Raw genomic sequence first — 16277 nt, forward strand, 5'->3', positions numbered from 1 at the left:
ACAGCATGCAAAGACTGCGCTCTTGTCAGGCCAGCTGAAAACACTGATCGCTGAAAGGATAACGCGTATGTGTTCAGTGGGTGTCTGTAATACAGTCCTGGTGTTTCGTGTTTAAAAACGCAATTGTTTTTAAAAGAGAAGACTGGGTTATGAAATGAGGCGAGTTCTCAGGTATAGATATGGACAAAAGCAGCACCGGAACTCCTTGTACTCCCACAATGCATTGCTCCCCGGTCGCTACAGCAGCGCCTCCTGTTCTTCCTCCGGGGACGGAGCGGAAACGCACACGCAACTTCCTTGGTTCCGGGTTGTATTTTTTAAATAATTTAATAAAACTGCTAACACATTTCAGAGTCTAGAATAAACAAGTGACGACACATTGCATCTGTCTGCTCAATAAATACGCACGTCCGTATCCGCAGCTGACCAAAACAGAAAGAAGGCAGTTGATGGGAAGAACAGAAGCGCACATCCTCTCTGCCGGGCGGTGTCACACGGAATAGCCGCCGGGCTGCGACAGGATCTATGCGCTGCAGCGGGACACGGAGCGGCATCCCTCAGCCACCAGAAGCGCCATGAACACCCCCTGGTGAAAGAGCGGGGCGGGCGGGCAGAGACACCGACACACCCGCTGCTCTCACCGGCAGCCATAAGGGTTCGTGACTTACTTATGTGGATGTTATTGATAGTAGTTAGATGTAACTTTCTCTCAGTCAATTCAGTTCAGGTGCTTTATTGGCAGAGCCTGGTGGGCAGGGCTGCGTGGCAGACAGGCTCAGTGCTCAGGGACAGGATAAGGGGACAATCATGGATACTACAATAGGTGGCTCAGCAGATACAATCTTGGCAGCACAGGCTATTCAAAGGGACTTAGATAATATTCAGTTGTGGATGAAATTCAATGTGGACAAGTGCAAGATAATAGATGCAGGTAACAAAAATGTCCACTATAATTACACTGTGGGAGGAACAGAACTAGATGAAGTAACGCATGAGAAAGACCTAGGAGTCTATGTGGACTCCTCACTTTCTCCATCCAAACAATGTGGGGAAGCAATAAAAAAAGCAAACAGGATGTTAGGGTATATTGTCAAAAGTGTAGAGTTGAGAACAAGGGCAGTGATATTCAGACTGTACAATGCACTAGTTAGAGCTCATCTGGATACTGTGGACAGTTCTGGGCTCCACACTTCAAGAAAGATATCGCTGCTCTAGAGGCAGTTCAGAGGAGGGCAACCAGACTTATTCCAGGTCTGAAGGGAAAGTCCTACTGAGAGACTGAGGAACTGAACCTTTTCACCCTGGAACAGAGGAGACTACGTGGAGACTTGATTCAAGTCTTCAAAATCATGAAAGGCATCGACCATATCAAATCAGAGGAGCTTTTCCAGATCAGCAGGGACACACGCACCCGGGACACAAATGGAAATTGAGACATTCAAGGCATTCAAGACAGAAAACAGGAGACACTTTTTCACACAGAGAGGCGTCACAATCTGAACAAACTCCCCAGCGATGTGGCTGAAGAGACAATTTGGGAACATTCAAAAACAGACTGGATAGGATCCTTGATCACTTAGTTATTAATGGACACCAAATGAGCATGATGGGTCGAATGGCATCCTCTCGACTGGACGCTTTCTCATGTTCATTACAGGGAACTTCCTGAGGAGTTTCACACATGTGACGGACATGTTCACAGGCATTGTGTACATATCAGTGTAGTGCTGTGGACCCAGAGTATTCAGACACCTGGCACACAGTGATGCATCTCTCCCTCTCTCTCATACACATCCCCTCTCTGTGTTCATCTCTCTCTCTCTCTCTCTCTCAGAGGCATGGCGTTCCCGCAGCCCAAGCATCAGCCCCCACAGCTGCCCTGTAAACTCCTCCGCTCCCTGGACTGCCAGCAGGGTGCAGTGCGGGCCGTGCGCTTCAACGGTGAGGCTGTGTGTGAGTGTTGTACTGTGTGCGTGTGCATGTGCATCGTGTGAGTTACCCTGTGTGTGTGTGTGTTGTACTGTGTTCGTAGTGTGAGTTACCCCGTGTGTTCTTGTGCAGCGGATGGTAACTACGTGCTGAGCTGTGGCAGTGACAAGACCCTGCGCTTGTGGAGCGCGAGCCGTGGCGCTCTGCTCAAGACCTACAGCGGACACGGGTACGAGGTCCTGGACGCCGATGGGTGAGTGTCGGTCTGCCCTGTACTGCTGTGTGTTTGTCTGTATTGATCTTTGTGCGTCTCTACTGTCCTGTGTGAGTGTCTGTTCTGACCCGTCTTTCTGTGCAGCTCTGGTGACAACAGTCAGCTGTGCTCCTGCAGCTCTGATAAGACGGTCATCCTCTGGGATGTAGCGACTGGACAGGTCACCCGCAAACTGAGGGGGCATGCTGGGGTGAGTGGTGCTAACCCACTGGCCAACTGATACCCAGACCAGTTAACCAATTGAGCCACTAATTACACTGATATACTGACTGATGGACTGGTTGATACACTGACCAACCAAGAGATAAGAGACTCTTAGTGAATCCGACTGCTAACTGTATTTGCAATAGACACTGTCTCAGTCTCTCTCTCTCCATCCCTCTCTCTCTCTCTGTACAGAAGGTGAACTGTGTGCGCTTCAACGAGGAAGCCACCGTCATCATTTCAGGTCAGTGTAGCCTGTGTTAATTACAGCACACAAGACTGTGCATCATTGTACTGTGTGTGTTGTAGTGTGTGTGTGACAGTGTACGTTGTGTGTGCTGTATAGTGTGTGACACAGTGTGTGTGACACTGTGCGTTGTGTGTGCTGTATAGTGTGTGTGACAGTGTGCATTGTGTGTGCTGTATAGTGTGTGTGACACGGTGTGCATTGTGTGTGCTGTATAGTGTGTGTGTGACACTGCGTTGTGTGTGCTGTATAGTGCGTGTGACAGTGTGTCTTGTGTGTGCTGTATAGTGTGTGACACTGCGTTGTGTCTGCTGTATAGTGTGCGTGACACTGCGTTGTGTGTGACTGTGCATTGTGTGTGCTGTATAGTGCGTGTGACACAGTGTGCATTGTGTGTGCTGTATAGTGCGTGTGACACGGTGTGTGTTGTGTGTGCTGTATAATGTGTGACTGTGTGTTGTGTGTGTGACACAGTGTGTCTTGTGTGTGCTGTATAGTGTGTGACACTGCGTTGTGTGTGCTGTATAGTGTGCGTGACACTGCGTTGTGTGTGACAGTGTGCATTGTGTGTGCTGTATAGTGTGTGACTGCGTTGTGTGTGTTGTGTGTGCTGTATAGTGTGTGTGACTGTGCGTTGTGTGTGTGACACAGTGTGCATTGTCTGTGCTGTATAGTGCGTGTGACACGGTGTGTGTTGTGTGTGCTGTATAATGTGTGACAGTGTGCATTGTCTGTGCTGTATAGTGTGTGTGACACAGTGTGCATTGTCTGTGCTGTATAGTGTGTGTGACAGTCTGCATTGTGTATGCTGTATAGTGCGTGTGACAAAGTGTGTCTTGTGTGTGCTGTATAGTGTGTGACACTGCGTTGTGTCTGACAGTGTGTATTGTGTGTGCTGTATAGTGTGTGTGACTGTGTGTTGTGACAATCTGCGTTGTGTGTGCTGTATAGTGCATGTGACACGGTGTGTTGTGTGTGCTGTATAATGTGTGACAGTGTGCGTTGTTTGTGCTGTATAGTGTGTGTGCTGTATAGTGTGTGTGACAGTGTGCATTGTCTGTGTTGTATAGTGTGTGTGACAGTGTGTGCTGTGTAGTGCGTGTGACAGTCTGCGTTGTGCGTGTGACACAGTGTGCATTGTGTGTGCTGTATAGTGCGTTTGACACAGTGTGCATTGTGTGTTTTGCAGGCTCCATCGACAGCACCGTGCGGTGCTGGGACACTCGGTCCCGGCGGCCTGACCCGATCCAGATTCTGGACGAGGCGAAGGACGGCGTGAGCAGCTTGAGGGTCTCACAGTTCGAGCTGCTGACCGGGTCAGTCCAAGATACAGTCCAGAACCCAGTGCAGACCGACACAGCACACTGGGCAGAACTGCAGCCATGTTTACCCTTCTTACTTCTCTCTCCCTCTCTCTCTCAGCTGTGTCGACGGCAGGGTGCGGCGCTATGACCTGAGGATGGGAGAGCTGCACGCTGACTTCATCGGCAGTGAGTCTGTGTGTGTGTGTGTGTGTGTGTGTGTGTGTGTGTGTGTGTGTGTGTGTGTGTGTGTGTGTGTGTGTGTGTGTATACAGCGGGGGAAAAAAGTATTTGATCCCCTGCTGATTTTGTATGTTTGCCCACTGACAAAGAAATGATCAGTCTATAATTTTAATGGTAGGTGTATTTTAACAGTGAGAGACAGAATAACAACAACAAAATCCAGAAAAATGCATTTAAAAAAAATTGTAAATTGATTTGCATGTTAATGAGGGAAATAAGTATTTGACCCCTTCGACTTAGTACTTGGTGGCAAAACCCTTGTTGGCAATCACAGAGGTCAGACGTTTCTTGTAGTTGGCCACCAGGTTTGCACACATCTCAGGAGGGATTTTGTCCCACTCCTCTTTGCAGATCCTCTCCAGTCATGAAAGTTTCGAGGCTGACGTTTGGCAACTCGAACCTTCAGCTCCCTCCACAGATTTTCTATGGGATTAAGGTCTGGAGACTGGCTAGGCCACTCCAGGACCTTAATGTGCTTCTTCTTGAGCCACTCCTTTCTTGCCTTGGCTGTGTTTTGGGTTATTGTCTTGCTGGAATACCCATCCACGACACATTTTTAATGCCCTGGCTGAGGGAAGGAGGTTCTCAACCAAGATTTGACGGTACATGGCCCCGTCCATCGTCCCTTTGATGCGGTGCAGTTGTCCTGTCCCCTTAGCAGAAAAACACCCCCAAAGCATAATGTTTCCACCTCCATGTTTGACGGTGGGGATGGTGTTCTTGGGGTCATTCCTCCTCCTCCAAACACAGCGAGTTGAGTTGATGCCAAAGAGCTCGATTTTGGTCTCATCTGACCACAACACTTTCACCTAGTTCTCCTCTGAATCATTCAGATGTTGGCAAACTTCAGACGGGCCTGTACATGTGCTTTCTTGAGCAGGGGGACCTTGCGGGCGCTGCAGGATTTCAGTCCTTCACGGCATAGTGTGTTACCAATTGTTTTCTTGGTGACTATGGTCCCAGCTGCCTTGAGATCATTAACAAGATCCTCCCGTGTAGTTCTGGGCTGATTCCTCACCGTTCTCATGATCATTGAAACTCCACGAGGTGAGATCTTGCATGGAGCCCCAGAGCGAGGGAGACTGACAGTTATTTTGTGTTTTGTGGTCTTGTAGCCCATTCCAGCCTTGTGTAGGTCTACAATCTTGTCCCTGACATCCTTGGACAGCTCTTTGGTCTTGGCCATGGTGGAGAGTTTGGAATCTGATTGATTGCTTCTGTGGACAGGTGTCTTTTAACGGGTAACAAGCTGCGATTAGGAGCAGTCCCTTTAAGAGAGTGCTCCTAATCTCAGCTCGTTACCTGTATAAAAGACACCTGGGAGCCAGAAATCTTGCTGATTGATAGGGGATCAAATACTTATTTCACTCATTAACATGCAAATCAATGTATAACTTTTTTGAAATGAGTTTTTCTGGATTATTTTGTTGTTATTCTGTCTCTCACTGTTAAAATACACCTACCATTAAAATTATAGACTGATCATTTCTTTGTCAGTGGGCAAACATACAAAATCATACTTTCATACTTTTTTCCCTCACTGTATGTGTATGAGTGTGTGTGTGACACTGTATGTGTGTCATGTTATCACTTCTAGTATATTATCTGCTTGTTATTATAGACACTCACTATCATTTATAACATCATTTCAAACTGTGCTTGTCTCTGCCTCCTCTCCGTTCCCTCCTCTTCTTCTTTCTCCTCTCTCCTCCTCCTCTTCCTCTCCGTTCCCTCCCCCTCAGGCCCCATCACCTGTGTGTGCTTCAGTCAGGACGGCCAGTGCACCCTGAGCTCCAGCCTGGACTCCACCCTGCGGCTGCTGGACAAGAGCACGGGAGAGCTGCTGGGGGAGTGAGTCCACACTACACAACCCTACACACACTATACACACTGCTCTATACACACTACACAACACTACACACACTGCTCTACACACAGTATACACACTCGCTCAGTTGGTCTGTGTGTGTGTTGTGCAGGTACACTGGACACAAGAACAGCGCCTACAAGCTGGACTGCTGCCTGTCTGAGAGGGACACTCACATCCTGAGCTGCTCTGAGGACGGACACGTGTACTTCTGGGACCTGGTGGAGGTGAGGGGGCCGGAGGGGGAGGATGAGAGGGAGGGAGAGGGAGAGGCTGGGTTGCTAATGCTACCCTTGTATATGAACTGTGTGTATATGATATGTCTTTCCTGTCTCTTAGGGATCTCTGTCTCTGAAGCTGCCGGTTGGAAAAGCAGTCGTCCAATCACTGTCATTCCACCCGTCTGAGCCCCGCCTCCTGACTGCCATGGAGGGGTGTGTCCAGATATGGGGGGTGGAGTCTGAGGACAGTGAGGGGACAGGGGTGTGATCAGGACATAAACCCCGCCTCTCTGCTGGATTGACAGCAGGAGGTGTAGTCTAACTGCACAGACTGGAGTACAATGGAAAAACATGAGAAATACGGACTCTGATTTTTTTTTTATATATATATTTTTTACATTTTAATGCTTCTACAGTCATTTTGGTTCTGTAAATAAAACAGTTTTTAACACAAACAGTTCTGATGTTGCTTTTAATGGAATCACCAGTTGCCAGTTTGGACCCAGCAGCTGTAAATCAGCCTCCAGTCTGACAGGCACGACGCACCCAGCACAGTTACACACAGCCGGTCCAGGCTAGGAGCACGATGTCACTGATCCAGCCAGACCTGCACAGTCACTTGTTCAGCTAATATAAGGTTTATTATTATTATTATTATTATTATTATTATTATTATTATTATTAATAATAATTATAATAGTTTAATTCTCCCCACCCTGCTCTTCTTACCGGATACACTTGTTTTATACAGTACTGCTGTACTATTTAATCACTGCTACCCTACTTACTGTCACACACAATCACTGATGCGTACTACTACCTTATTACAACTTACTACTACTACTACTCCTATCTTTAATGGTGCTTCTGCTTAGACTCGCCTAGATACTGTCACTGATACTGACTTGTGCATTACTACACTCATCAATACATATTCACTAATATATTATGCAGAAACTACTGTCCCATGCAGACAAAGTATCTCCCAATACTTTAAACTGCAGTTGTTTGTTACGGATTAAGCTCTGCTGTCACCCATTACAGACCCGCTCCATTCAGCCAGGATGGAGGTCTATAGTGTCCGTTCTCAAAGCACGCCCCTGTCTGACGTCTGTCTGACTGATTAACTTACTGATCGCTGGTTTGACTGGAGGTGTATTAGTCTGTATGTGACAACACAGAGTCCTGTTCTCTTACAAGACTATTAATATTACATTATAATACAATATCGCATTACAGTGCAGTATAGTGTATTACAGTTCAGTGTAACACAGAAGTACAGTCAAATAAAGTGCATTTCACAGTACAGTGTATAAGGGTGAAGTCAATAGGCTTCTCTAGGGAAACCTGCTTATGAATTAAAAATTACATGCAAATAATGTAATGTAATGTTGAACAAGCGTTGCTAAAACGTGCAGCTACCTGCTCAGATTGTTGTGTGCGTTGCAATTTACCCACTTACTTTATTTCACACCATGATAATTATTATTGTTGTTATTATTAATACTCATGTGTGCCGCTCTCTCTATCTCAGATACAGTTCAGGCAGCTCCGCTCAGGCTCTTCCTCCGGCCGCACAGTCCCGCCCGAGCCGGCCATGGGGCGGGGCCTGTCGAGCTTCCGGCGGAGCAGACCCGTGCTTCCGTGTCTGTGTGTCCGTGTGTCCGTGTCTGTGTGTCCGTGTCCGTGGCGATGCTGTGATCCACAGGCGGTCGGTGCTGCTTTCTCTTGCATTGCTCGGTTATCGATCCGTCCGGATCCCGCCCGCCCCTCCGCCTCTCCTCTCCCTGCTGACCCGGCGCATCGCACTGCGTGAGTCGGCGCTCCGGAGCACCAATCCAGCGGCGCCGTGTCGGTCGTGCTGTCCTGCCGCACTGTGGGGCGATGACTCTGGAGGCGATCCGGTACCGGGACGGGTCCCTGTGGATCCTCAACCAGCTGCTGCTTCCGCACGAAACCCAGTTCGAGCAGATCCGCTCGGTCCAGGACGGATGGGACGCCATCAAGAGCATGAAGGTGAGGAGCTGTCTGTCTGTCTGTGTGACTGTTTATGTTTGTCCGTCTGTGTATCTGTGTATATATATATATATATCTGTGTTTGTGTGTGTGTGTGTGTGTGTGTTTTAATGAGTGTATGTAATATGTATGTGCGTGTGCGTGCTTCTCTGCTGCTCTGTGTGTGTGATTGCTTGTACCAAGTAGGTTACGGGAACATAAATAACAACAACAGTCAGTGAAGCCGGGATCTACAGCCCCCCCACACCCCCATTGCCCAGTGCACAGTGCTACACACTGGAGCACCAGCACAGCACCAGTACAGCACCAGTACAGCACAGCTCACACTGTAGAGTCAGAGTACAGGATGCTAGAGTGCAATAGAAATGCTGTGTCTGCAGAGCAATGTGTTGAATTATGAATCTGTCCTTCTGTTTTTCTCTCTCTCTCTCTCAGGTGAGGGGGGCCCCTGCGATTGCCATAGTGGGTTGCCTCAGCCTGGCCGTGGAGCTGAGGACGGGGCCGGAGCGGGAGGGGGCCGAGCTCGTGGACTTTGTGCGCGAATCCGTGGCCCACCTGACCTCCGCTCGGCCAACTGCGGTCAACATGGGCCGGGCCGCCGGCGAGCTGGTCGAGTTCACCGAGAGGGAGAGCCAGGAACGGAGCGGCCAGGAGCTGAAGGAGAGGTACGCAGGGAGGGGAACAGGGGGACAGAGAAACAGGCGGAGATGAAGGGTGACAGAAAGACAAAGGAGGAGAGACGGAGAGGTGCGTATTAACAGTCCACAGTCCTGGCCAATGACAGCCTTCTGTGTGTGTGTCCTGCAGCGTGATTGGCTGGATCGAGGCCATGCTGGAGAGGGACGTCAGTGACAACAAGAAGCTGGGGAACTTCGGGGCGCAACACATCCTGTCGGGGGTGCCGCGCGGCCGCGTCACGCTGCTCACGCACTGCAACACCGGGGCGCTGGCCACCGCCGGCTATGGCACCGCGCTGGGTGAGCCTGCTGTGTGTGTGGGTGTGTGCTGTGTGTTGTGCAGGTGTGGTGCGCTCTCTGACTGTGTTGTGTGTTGTGCAGGTGTGGTGCGCTCTCTGACTGTGTTGTGTGTTGTGCAGGTGTGGTGCGCTCTCTGACTGTGTTGTGTGTTGTGCAGGTGTGGTGCGCTCTCTGACTGTGTTGTGTGTTGTGCAGGTGTGGTGCGCTCTCTGACTGTGTTGTGTGTTGTGCAGGTGTGGTGCGCTCTCTGACTGTGTTGTGTGTTGTGCAGGTGTGGTGCGCTCTCTGCACGCACTGGGCCGGTTGGAGCGGGTTCTGTTCACAGAGACACGGCCGTACTGCCAGGGCGCCCGACTCACCGCCTACGAGCTCACGGCCGAGCGCATCCCCGCCACCCTGATTGCTGACAGCTGCGCTGCACTCGCCATGAGGGACCAGGGCGTCACGGGTACGAGTGTGTGCCTGGGTCTGGCGTGTCTTTTCTGTCTTTGTGTCTGTCTGAAATAGTTTTTCTCTGTGTAACACTGTGTGTGGCGCATGTGTTTGTGCGTCTCTGCCGCCTTAAAACCCATCTGTCTGTCCGTCCGCAGCGGTGGTGGTGGGGGCGGACAGGGTCGTCGCCAACGGGGACACAGCCAACAAAGTGGGCACCTATCAGCTGGCCATCGCCGCTAAGCACCATGGCATCCCGTTCTACGTGGCGGCACCCAGCACGTCCTGTGACCTGAGCCTGGAGAGCGGGCGGCTCATCGAGATCGAGGAGAGGCCAGACAGCGAGCTCACGCACATCAACGGCCAGCCACTCGCCGCCCCGGGTACGAGGGAGTGCCGGGGCGGGGGGGAGGTGCTGGTTTACGGTGGTCAGGGAGTCCGTCAGTCCGTCTGTTGGCGTTGATATCAAACCTCCTCCTCTCTCTCTCTCTCTCTCTCTGCAGGGGTGGAAGTGTGGAACCCGGCGTTCGATGTGACCCCTCACCAGCTGATCACAGGTGGCATCATCACTGAGCTGGGCGTCTTCCTGCCCTCGGAGCTGCAGGCCGCCCTCACCGGCCGCCTCACTGCCCTGTAGATCCCCTGCTGGAGGGAGGCTGCACTGCAGCTGCGCTGATATCAACACACACCGATGCTCACAGTTATTAGAGTGATACACTCACACTGGTACACAACTGCCACACTCTGAAGCACAGGCACACACTGTCACCCACACACTCTGAGGCACACACACACACACACACACACACACACTCTGGAGTGCAGGTACACACACACACACACACACACACACACTTTGTAACCCCTGTACACATGCAACCTTACACTTAAGCAGACACAAGTACTGTAACCCCTCAGTCTCCTCTGGCTGTGTGCAGTGTGTGTGTGTGTGTGGGGTGGGGTGGGGGGGTCACGCTGTCGTCTGAATGTCGGGGGCCCTGTAGGGCCACAGCTACGCTGCCTTAGCAAACCAGCAGACACACTCCTGTGCTCTGCCAGTGACAACAACAGTAATAATAATAATGATAAAGGTTTGATCTGACTACAGTCTGTCTGTTTGTAAATATTTTGTAATTATTATCATTATTGTTATTATTTTCATCATCATGTATTAGTCTGATGCCTTTCTCCTGTATAATCCCACAGGGCTCCGTCCGTGCCAATGTGGTGTCCCACCGCTCACTAGTGTAGACTACACGGACACGTGTAGAATAGCAGAATCAATAAGACACAGATTCCTCACATTGTGCCAAATGGAGTCTAGAACTGCAGATCTGGAATGTTGACGGGGGTTCTAGAACTCTGCCTTCAGAGTGCACACCATTTGTTTTGGTCTGGAGCACCCTTTGGAGCGGGGAATGTCTAGAACGCAGCACTGTAGGTTCTAGATCACCATAAGCTTCCTCTAGAAACAAGAATGTGGAAACTTGGACCCCCTGCGGCGTTATTGAGGTGATCTGTATTTGTGTGTTTGTATTGAAAACGTGAGAAGACAGGGGGGGGGTCACGAGCTGCAGGGGTTAGGGGGGTTCATAATCAGTGGTGTTTGGTCCTGTAACTGTGCTGTACGTGTATTACTGGGCAGCTGTGTGGGGTTCATGGGGGTCTCCTGCGATAGCAAAGGGTGGGGTGGGGGGCGGGCTGATGTTTTTGTTATGATGATGATCGGTTGTGATGGCTGTTTGTAATCATTGTCTATTGTTGTGATATCGTGGTGATAGTCGTCACGCATCTCTACACTGAGACAGACTGGGGGGGGGGCGTCACATATCATCTCTCTGGAACTGGGCAGGGTCGGTCTCTTCCACACGGATGGGGGGGTGGAGTCCCGGTCTGTCCTCACTGGGGCCCGGTGTATGACTTTATGTTTTTATATATAAATATCCATGTAAGCATATCTGTATAAATCTGCACCCAACGCAATTAAACGCTGTTAACAGCCTCCGTGTCGCAGTCGTCTTGCTTGTTTATCGTCGGAGCCACTGGTCCGCAGCAGCAGCACGGAAGGGCGGGGCTGTCTGTGCAGCGTCCTCTTGTTTTTGTTCTCTTGTTTTGCAGAGAAAACCCGCATCCCCTGTCGGATGCCATTTTGGCTCCAGCACCTACTATTTACTGCGAGCTCCCCGTGCGATCACAGCCATCCGATGTACCTGGTTATTATGGCCCACCGTATATTGTGCAGTAGTAAATGTGTGAATAGCTGGTGCGGTGCCTCGGACACAAGGCCTGTGAAAAGCATCAATACTGATCGCACCCGGGCTCGCACTACAGCCGCTGTGCATAGCGGCGTCTTCGGCACGCAGCGTGCTGATGACGTCAGACCTACGCGCCGGAAGAAGGGGGTCCTTTAGTGACCGGCCGGTGGGGGGCAGAAAATCCATCTGAATATCAGTTTATAATGTGTTCAACGACACATTGACGTCCGCAATTTCTAGTTCTGATGGACGGGTTCTGAAGCGCGATTACACACGACCACACTGACTGGACTGCCATCAGTCCGCTTGGCTCACTGACACACACGACTCGGACAACGATGGCAGCGTAACTGGATACAGCTCATTCACAGGTATGTTCAACATGACAACACAGTAGAATAGCGCGGCGACAGTAGGGCTGTAGTAACAGTGCAGTAGAGCAGTGCTGGGACAGTAGGGGCTGTAGTAACAGTGCAGTAGAGCAGTGCTGGGACAGTAGGGGCTGTAGTAACAGTGCAGTAGAGCAGTGCTGTTACAGTAGGGGTCTGTAGTAACAGTGTAGTAGAGCAGTGCTGGGACAGTAGGGGCTGTAGTAACAGTGCAGTAGAGCAGTGCTGGGACAGTAGGGGCTGTAGTAACAGTGCAGTAGAGCAGTGCTGGGACAGTAGGGGCTGTAGTAACAGTGCAGTAGAGCAGTGCTGGGACAGTAGGGGCTGTAGTAACAGTGCAGTAGAGCAGTGCTGGGACAGTAGGGGCTGTAGTAACAGTGTAGTAGAGCAGTGCTGGGACAGTAGGGGCTGTAGAGCAGTGCTGGGACAGTAGGGGCTGTAGTAACAGTGTAGTAGAATAGTGCTGGGACAGTAGGGGCTGTAGTAACAGTACAGTAGGGCAGTGCTGTTACAGTAGGGGCTGTAGTAACAGTGCAGTAGAGCAGTGCTGGGACAGTAGGGGCTGTAGTAACAGTGCAGTAGAGCAGTGCTGGGACAGTAGGGGCTGTAGTAACAGTGCAGTAGAGCAGTGCTGGGACAGTAGGGGCTGTAGTAACAGTGTAGTAGAGCAGTGCTGGGACGGTAGGGGCTGTAGTAACAGTGCAGTGGAATAGTGCTGTTACAGTAGGGGCTGTAGTAACAGTGTAGTAGAGCAGTGCTGGGACAGTAGGGGCTGTAGTAGAATAGTGCTGTTACAGTAGGGGCTGTAGTAACAGTGCAGTAGAGCAGTGCTGTTACAGTAGGGGTCTGTAGTAACAGTGCAGTAGAATAGTGCTGGGACAGTAGGGGCTGTAGTAACAGTGTAGTAGAATAGTGGTGGTACAGTAGGGGCTGTAGAAACAGTGTAGTAGAGCAGTGCTGGGACAGTAGGGGCTATAGTAACAGTGTAGTAGAATAGTACTGGTACAGTAGGGGCTATAGTAACAGTGTAGTAGAATAGTGCTGGGGCTGTAGTAACAGTGCAGTAGAATAGTGCTGGGACAGTAGGGCTGTAGTAACAGTACAGTAGGGCAGTGCTGTTACAGGAGGGGCTGTAGTAACAGTGCAGTAGAGCAGTGCTGGGACAGTAGGGGCTGTAGTAACAGTACAGTAGAGCAGTGCTGATACAGTAGTGGCTGTAGTAACAGTGCAGTAGAGCAGTGCTGATACAGTAGGGTCTATAGTAACAGTGCAGTAGAATAGTGCTGGGACAGTATGGGCTGTAGTAACAGTGTAGTAGAATAGTGCTGGGACAGTAGTGGCTGTAGTAACAGTGTAGTAGAATAGTGCTGGGACAGTAGGGGCTATAGTAACAGTGTAGTAGAATAGTGCTGGTACAGTAGGGGCTGTAGTAACAGTGCAGTAGAGCAGTGCTGTTACAGTAGGGGTCTATAGTAACAGTGCCGTAGAATAGTGCTGGGACAGTAGGGGCTGTAGTAGAATAGTGCTGGGACAGTAGGGGCTGTAGTAACAGTGTAGTAGAATAGTGCTGGTACAGTAGGGGCTGTAGTAACAGTGCAGTAGAGCAGTGCTGTTACAGTAGGGGCTGTAGTAACAGTGTAGTAGAATAGTGCTGGGACAGTAGGGGCTGTAGTAACAGTGTAGTAGAATAGTGCTGGGACAGTAGGGGCTGTAGTAACAGTGTAGTAGAATAGTGCTGGGACAGTAGGGGCTGTAGTAACAGTGTAGTAGAATAGTGCTGGGACAGTAGGGGCTATAGTAACAGTGTAGTAGAATAGTGCTGGGACAGTAGGGGCTGTAGTAACAGTGCAGTAGAGCAGTGCTGTTACAGTAGGGGTCTGTAGTAGTGTAGTAGAATAGTGCTGGGACAGTAGGGGCTGTAGTAACAGTGCAGTAGAGCAGTGCTGGGACAGTAGGGGCTGTAGTAACAGTGCAGTAGAATAGTGCTGGGACAGTAGGGGCTATAGTAACAGTGTAGTAGAATAGTGCTGGGGCTGTAGTAACAGTGCAGTAGAATAGTGCTGGGACAGTAGGGGCTGTAGTAACAGTACAGTAGGGCAGTGCTGTTACAGTAGGTGCTGTAGTAACAGTGCAGTAGAGCAGTGCTGGGACAGTAGGGGCTGTAGTAACAGTACAGTAGAGCAGTGCTGATACAGTAGGGTCTATAGTAACAGTGCAGTAGAATAGTGCTGGGACAGTAGGGGCTGTAGTAACAGTGTAGTAGAATAGTGCTGGGACAGTAGGGGCTATAGTAACAGTGTAGTAGAATAGTGCTGGTACAGTAGGGGCTGTAGTAACAGTGCAGTAGAGCAGTGCTGTTACAGTAGGGGTCTATAGTAACAGTGTCGTAGAATAGTGCTGGGACAGTAGGTGCTGTAGTAACAGTGTAGTAGAATAGTGCTGTTACAGTAGGGGTCTATAGTAACAGTGTAGTAGAATAGTGCTGGGACAGTAGGGGCTGTAGTAGAATAGTGCTGGTACAGTAGGGGCTGTAGTAACAGTGCAGTAGAGCAGTGCTGTTACAGTAGGGGTCTATAGTAACAGTGTAGTAGAATAGTGCTGGTACAGTAGGGGCTGTAGTAACAGTGCAGTAGAGCAGTGCTGGGACAGTAGGGGCTGTAGTAACAGTGTAGTAGAATAGTGCTGGGACAGTAGGGGCTGTAGTAACAGTGTAGTAGAATAGTGCTGGGACAGTAGGGGCTATAGTAACATTGTAGTAGAATAGTGCTGGTACAGTAGGGGCTGTAGTAACAGTGCAGTAGAGCAGTGCTGTTACAGTAGGGGTCTATAGTAACAGTGCAGTAGAATAGTGCTGGGACAGTAGGGGTCTATAGTAACAGTGCAGTAGAATAGTGCTGGGACAGTAGGGGCTGTAGTAGAATAGTGCTGGGACAGTAGGGGCTGTAGTAACAGTGTAGTAGAATAGTGCTGGGACAGTAGGGGCTGTAGTAGAATAGTGCTGGGACAGTAGGGGTCTATAGTAACAGTGCAGTAGAATAGTGCTGGGACAGTAGGGGCTGTAGTAACAGTGTAGTAGAATAGTGCTGGGACAGTAGGGGCTGTAGTAACAGTGCAGTAGAATAGTGCTGGGATAACAGTGTAGTAGAATAGTGCTGGGACAGTAGGGGCTGTAGTAACAGTGTAGTAGAATAGTGGTGGTACAGTAGGGGCTGTAGTAACAGTGTAGTAGAGCAGTGCTGGGACAGTAGGGGCTATAGTAACAGTGTAGTAGAATAGTGCTGGGACAGTAGGGTCTGTAGTAACAGTGCAGTAGAATAGTGCTGGGACAGTAGGGGCTGTAGTAACTGTAGAGTAAACACAGTGGCTTCGTTAAGTAATTGCACAGCTAGTTGTGAATGATGTATTTGTTTGTGTTGTGTGTTGTCGTTGTGTTGTGTTGACAGTGCTCCACAGTTGTGATGTCAGGGTGCAGGCCCCCCCCGAGGCCAGAGGAACGTGACAGCTCAACAGCCGCTCAGCTGTATGTTCAGCGCGTACGCAGTGGGGTGGTGGATGAGGGACAGCACCCTCTACAGGCCGCCAGCGACACTGACTCCCAGAGCCTGAGCCCCACCCTTACCAGGTCAGCTCCCTCTGCCCCCTCGCTCCTGTCCCTTCACTCTTCTCCTCTGTCCTCCCCTCTCCTGTTTCTCCTCTCTCTTAGCCCCTGTTCTCCTCTCCCTGTCTTGCCTTCTCCCATTCTCCCTCCCTCCCTCTGTCCCTGTCCTCTCTGATGTCTTCTCCGTTTCCTCTCTCTCTCTCCAGGCTCCCGCTCACTCCTCCCCTCAGCTTGTCCTCCCCCATCGTGGAGACCAGTCCCTGCCTGTCCCCCTGTGCCAGCCCCTCCCTGGGCGAGGGCTCTGGGCTGCTGTCGCTGCCCTGG

General features: G+C 50.4%; 2 protein-coding genes and 1 long non-coding RNA gene across 3 annotated transcripts; all 3 read left to right on the forward strand.

Moving 5' to 3' along the window:
* The first annotated feature begins 430 nt into the window (after window positions 1-430).
* wdr83 (WD repeat domain containing 83) lies at window positions 431-6741 on the forward strand. Its single transcript, XM_066707722.1, has 10 exons — window positions 431-655; window positions 1835-1941; window positions 2062-2182; window positions 2288-2393; window positions 2603-2651; window positions 3844-3970; window positions 4077-4144; window positions 5941-6049; window positions 6178-6292; window positions 6405-6741. Exons 2-10 carry the CDS (start codon window positions 1839-1841, stop codon window positions 6552-6554), a joined length of 948 nt encoding a protein of 315 aa, XP_066563819.1. The 5' UTR covers window positions 431-655; window positions 1835-1838; the 3' UTR covers window positions 6555-6741.
* Window positions 6742-7881: 1140 nt separating this feature from the next.
* Window positions 7882-11713, forward strand: mri1 (methylthioribose-1-phosphate isomerase 1). The gene is made up of 6 exons (XM_066707724.1): window positions 7882-8302; window positions 8738-8967; window positions 9110-9279; window positions 9551-9727; window positions 9870-10094; window positions 10215-11713. The coding sequence occupies exons 1-6, from the start codon at window positions 8171-8173 to the stop codon at window positions 10346-10348; spliced, it is 1068 nt and encodes a 355-aa protein (XP_066563821.1). The 5' UTR covers window positions 7882-8170; the 3' UTR covers window positions 10349-11713.
* Window positions 11714-12092: 379 nt separating this feature from the next.
* On the forward strand, window positions 12093-16275 carry LOC136752419 (uncharacterized). The gene is made up of 3 exons (XR_010817303.1): window positions 12093-12337; window positions 15799-15977; window positions 16160-16275. It is a non-coding gene; the product is annotated as an uncharacterized LOC136752419 (long non-coding RNA).
* Window positions 16276-16277: the final 2 nt, after the last annotated feature.

This window comes from Amia ocellicauda, chromosome 7 (genome assembly GCF_036373705.1).
Source record: "Amia ocellicauda isolate fAmiCal2 chromosome 7, fAmiCal2.hap1, whole genome shotgun sequence".
NCBI lineage: Eukaryota > Metazoa > Chordata > Actinopteri > Amiiformes > Amiidae > Amia > Amia ocellicauda.

What these genes read in the sequence shown, in the direction of transcription:
- wdr83 (XM_066707722.1), top strand. Translation starts at nt 1,839, where the DNA reads ATGGCGTTCCCGCAGCCCAAGCATCAGCCCCCACAGCTGCCCTGTAAA. An exon ending in AACTGAGGGGGCATGCTGGG is followed by an intron (nt 2,394 to 2,602) that starts GTGAGTGGTGCT and finishes CTCTCTGTACAG; the next exon opens with AAGGTGAACTGTGTGCGCTT. An exon ending in CAGTTCGAGCTGCTGACCGG is followed by an intron (nt 3,971 to 4,076) that starts GTCAGTCCAAGA and finishes TCTCTCTCTCAG; the next exon opens with CTGTGTCGACGGCAGGGTGC.
- mri1 (XM_066707724.1), top strand. Translation starts at nt 8,171, where the DNA reads ATGACTCTGGAGGCGATCCGGTACCGGGACGGGTCCCTGTGGATCCTC. An exon ending in GGCCAGGAGCTGAAGGAGAG is followed by an intron (nt 8,968 to 9,109) that starts GTACGCAGGGAG and finishes TGTGTCCTGCAG; the next exon opens with CGTGATTGGCTGGATCGAGG. An exon ending in CGGCTATGGCACCGCGCTGG is followed by an intron (nt 9,280 to 9,550) that starts GTGAGCCTGCTG and finishes TGTGTTGTGCAG; the next exon opens with GTGTGGTGCGCTCTCTGCAC.